The sequence below is a fragment of the Merops nubicus genome, unplaced genomic scaffold (genome assembly GCF_000691845.1).
Source record: "Merops nubicus isolate BGI_N331 unplaced genomic scaffold, ASM69184v1 scaffold7398, whole genome shotgun sequence".
In the NCBI taxonomy this organism is placed as follows: Eukaryota; Metazoa; Chordata; class Aves; order Coraciiformes; family Meropidae; genus Merops; species Merops nubicus.
In genome coordinates, this window is record NW_008627659.1 from 1,861 (window position 1) to 5,398 (window position 3,538).

General features: G+C 56.7%; 1 protein-coding gene across 1 annotated transcript in view; it reads right to left on the bottom strand.

The window, feature by feature from the left end:
* Positions 1-2,744, bottom strand: part of LOC103778780 (protein SMG5-like) — a gene marked incomplete at both ends in the record, with an annotated part of 4,321 nt that extends 1,577 nt beyond the window's left edge. The window contains 5 exon segments of the mRNA XM_008946391.1: positions 553-612; positions 824-982; positions 1,691-1,866; positions 2,272-2,347; positions 2,575-2,744. Of these exon segments, the coding sequence (XP_008944639.1) occupies positions 553-612; positions 824-982; positions 1,691-1,866; positions 2,272-2,347; positions 2,575-2,744 (641 nt within the window).
* Positions 2,745-3,538: the final 794 nt, after the last annotated feature.

Genomic DNA, 3,538 nt, shown 5'->3' on the forward strand with positions numbered 1-3,538 from the left:
CCAGTCCTGGGTGCAGTTTGGGGCACCTCAGTGTAAGGACTGAGCACTAGAGTGTGTCCAGAGGAGGGACACTGAGGTGGTGAGGAGCAGATGAGGCCACTTGGCTCATTTGGCTTGGAGAAGGGAAGGGTGAGGGGGGAACCTCATCACAGCCTAGACCTTCCTCACAGGGGCAGGGGAGGGGGAGCTGCTGATCTCTCTCTGGTGACAGGACATGGGGAAACAGAGTGAAGCTGCACAGGGGAAGTTCAGAGAGGACAACAGAAAAGGTTCTTCACTGGGAGGGTGGCTGGTGACTCAACAGGCTCCCCAGGGAAGTGGTCACAAGATCAAGGAGCATCTGAATGCTGCTCTCAGGCACGTGGTTTGGTTCTGGGTGGCCCCAAGGGGAGCTGGACTCTATGATCCTTATGGGTCCCTTCCAGCTCAAGATGTTCTATGATTCTGCCTTCCCAGGACAGACTTGCTGCCTGTGGGATGGGGGCAGAGCACTCCCCCTTCCCAGGCTCAGGCACCCTGGGCAGCTCTCAGGCTGTGAGCAGCCTCTCCTACCTGCAGTCGCAGCTGAGCCATGTCCCTCATGAGCCTGTTCCGACGAGCCTCCTCTGCAGCCTGGTGACAAAACCAAACTTCCACCTCAGTTAGCAGGAAGCACCCCAGCTGACAGCAGCACAGGCTGCCCCAGACAGGGGGAAGAGGGGACACTCCACAGGCTTGAAGGAGCAAAACTGTCATTGCCCACCAAAGAGCCCTGATTACAGTCTGAGAGTGATCCCCAGGAAGCTGCCAGGGCCAGAGGAGGAGCCCAGCTGAGCTGACTCACCATGTGGAACTGGGCCTGGGCCTGGTGCAGCAGGCTGTCCTGCTCTGCCTGGGCTATGCTGATGAAGATGCCCAGCTCTGAGTTGAACTGCAGGATGCTGCCTTGCAGGTGGGTGATGAAGTGCCCGAAGCTGCGGATGCAGCAGATCCGGACGATGGACTGCAAGGGAGCACAGAGGGAATCACCACCCACGGCCCCTCCAGCCTGAGCTGCCCCCACCCCTGCAGCTCAGGCCTTTGGAAAAGGCTGAAACTGCTGTGAAGAAACACCCAAAGGAAAAATTTCGGGTGGAAATGTGCTTCTGAAGGCAAAGGCTGCAGGAGGGGCTGGAGCTGGTCAGAAATCTCACAAGTACTTGCAGTCTGGGCTTCCTCAACTCAAGAAAGCCTCAGAAAACATCAACTCACTTGCCCCCCCTAAATTTCTGCTTGAGGCCTCAGTGTTGGGAAAAAGAAGTAAATGAAACAACCACCTAGATCTGATTTTGGGGCAGGAGGAGGGGAGCTCATGTGGGGAGCTCCTGCAGCTCCCTTCACCCCAGGCAGGGCAGAGGGAACAACCCTGCAGCCCAGACAGGGAGGTCAGGGGATCAAAGTGTGGCTCTGCTTCCTTTGAGAAGGACTCTGATGGGGAATGGGAAAGGGGGAGGAAAAAAAAAGAAAGGGAAATAAAAGGAAGGAGATTTTGAAGAGTGATTCTGGGACAGCCAGATGACTGCAGCAACCACCGATAACATGAACCCATCTCACACTGAGAAGTTTGGATCATTCTGGGGTCTTTTTGGGCAAGAATGATCCCAATCCTCCCCTGCACCTCCAGAAGGGGAAATGCAGCTCCTGCCAGGATTCAGGACCTCCCTGGACTCACCTCCTCCACTGCAGAGAAAATGGGCCTGTCCTGCTCAAAGTTGAACCTCTTGTGGGCGTTCCTCAGAGCAGGGAGGTTCCTCAGGGCCACGTCCTCTGGGAGCAGCACGTGGGCCTTTGGGTCTGGGAGCTCAGCACCACTCAGCACCTCCCTGACCTCGTTACAGAGGGGCAGCCCTGGGAGCAGGGAGGGAAGCACAGAGACATGGTGACTGCAGCCCCCGGGGGACAAGGACAGGGAGGGGAGCTGCTCTGTGGCACACAGTGATGATCCAGGGCAGGGGTTTTAAATTGTGTGTGCAGGGTGAGGTGGTCTTAAAGATCATCTTGTTCCACCCCTCCCAGTAGAGCAGGTTGCTCAAAGCTCATCCAACTGGAATACATCCAGTGATGGAGCATCCACAGCTTCCCTGGGCAACCTGGGCCAGGGTCTCCCCAGCCTCAGAGTGAAGAACTTCCTCATTTCTCATCTAACTCTTCCCTCTTCCACTTTGAAGCCATCACCCCTCTTCCTATCACTACAAGCCCTTGTGAAAAGTCCCCCCCAGCTTTCTGACAGGCCCCATGAAGTATGTCCAGTACCTGATTCCTGCAGGTCTGCAGCAGAAGGCAGAAGGTTCAGGAGCACCGACAGCCTGTTCCACAGGCTCTGAGAGCTCTGCAGCAACGAGACACAAAGAGCCACAGAAAACATCACAACAGGTCTCTGGAAGAACCAGCCACTGGGGTTTCCCTTCACAGACCTCAGAAGGTCTGATGAAGAGTGAACTTCACCACGTGTCTAAGGTCAAGATGATCTTAAGTGTGGAGTATTTAACATCCCCTCTGCCCAGGAGTGAGGTGGCAGCACCCCAGCCCTGGCCCCAGCCCCAGCAGGGCTCCCACCTGAGCACACATGATGATGAGGTCTGTGTTTGTCCTCAGCCAGTCCAGGAACACCTTGACAGTGAGCAGCAGCCCCTCGTTGGTCAGGATCTCCAGCTTCTCCTGCAGGGACCGCTCGTTCCTGCAGGACCTGCTGCTCGAAATGCTCTCCTCTGAGTCAGACACATCATCTGGGAAACACAGGGAAAAGCAGGATGGCAGGCATGGAACCCCTCCAGACAACAAGGCCAGCTGGCACAGGAACCTCTCCTCCTCTGGAGAGATCCCAAACCCTCCTGGATGGGATCCTGCTGGGGGTGAGCTGCTGGAGCAGGGGGTGGGATGGGATGATCCCCAGAGGTCCCTCCCAACCCCACCTCTCTGGGGGTCAGTGGATGCACTCTGCAGCCTAGCAGTCCTCCAGACCTGGGGACCTCTCCTGCCTTCCTGGAGCTGCAAGATCTGTGTACTCCACTGAAGCAAACTGTTCAACAGGCCCAGGAACCCTTTGTTTCATCCTTTACCCCCGTGTCAAACGCAGCAGAAATGCAGCAATGCTGGGAGCCAGGAACCACAGAGAGGATCCAAGGCTCCTCTCCAAAGCCTGAGCCCTGCCAGCAAGGCACAAAAACGTTCCCCTGCTGCAGGGAAGCTGGCAGGGACAACCAGCAAGAGCAGTCAGGCCCGTGGGGTTTGATCTGAAACACAAACAGCTCCCTCAGATCTCCCTCCCAGGCTGCTTTTTCCCCAGACTGTTACTCGGTGCTGTAAGTCGTGTGGTAAGAGACCTTGCAGCTCCACCTGCAGCCTGGTCACAGCAAGAGCCCCAGAAAAGTCCTCAAGTCCTCCCACATCTTACAGACTAGCTCCTCTGAGGGCTTTGTGGAGCTGATCTGGCCAGGCTGGAGCCGTGGGGTGAAGCCAGTGGGAGGAGGGTCAACAAGGGCAAGGGCCAGAACCTGCTCTTGGGTCACAACCACCCCCT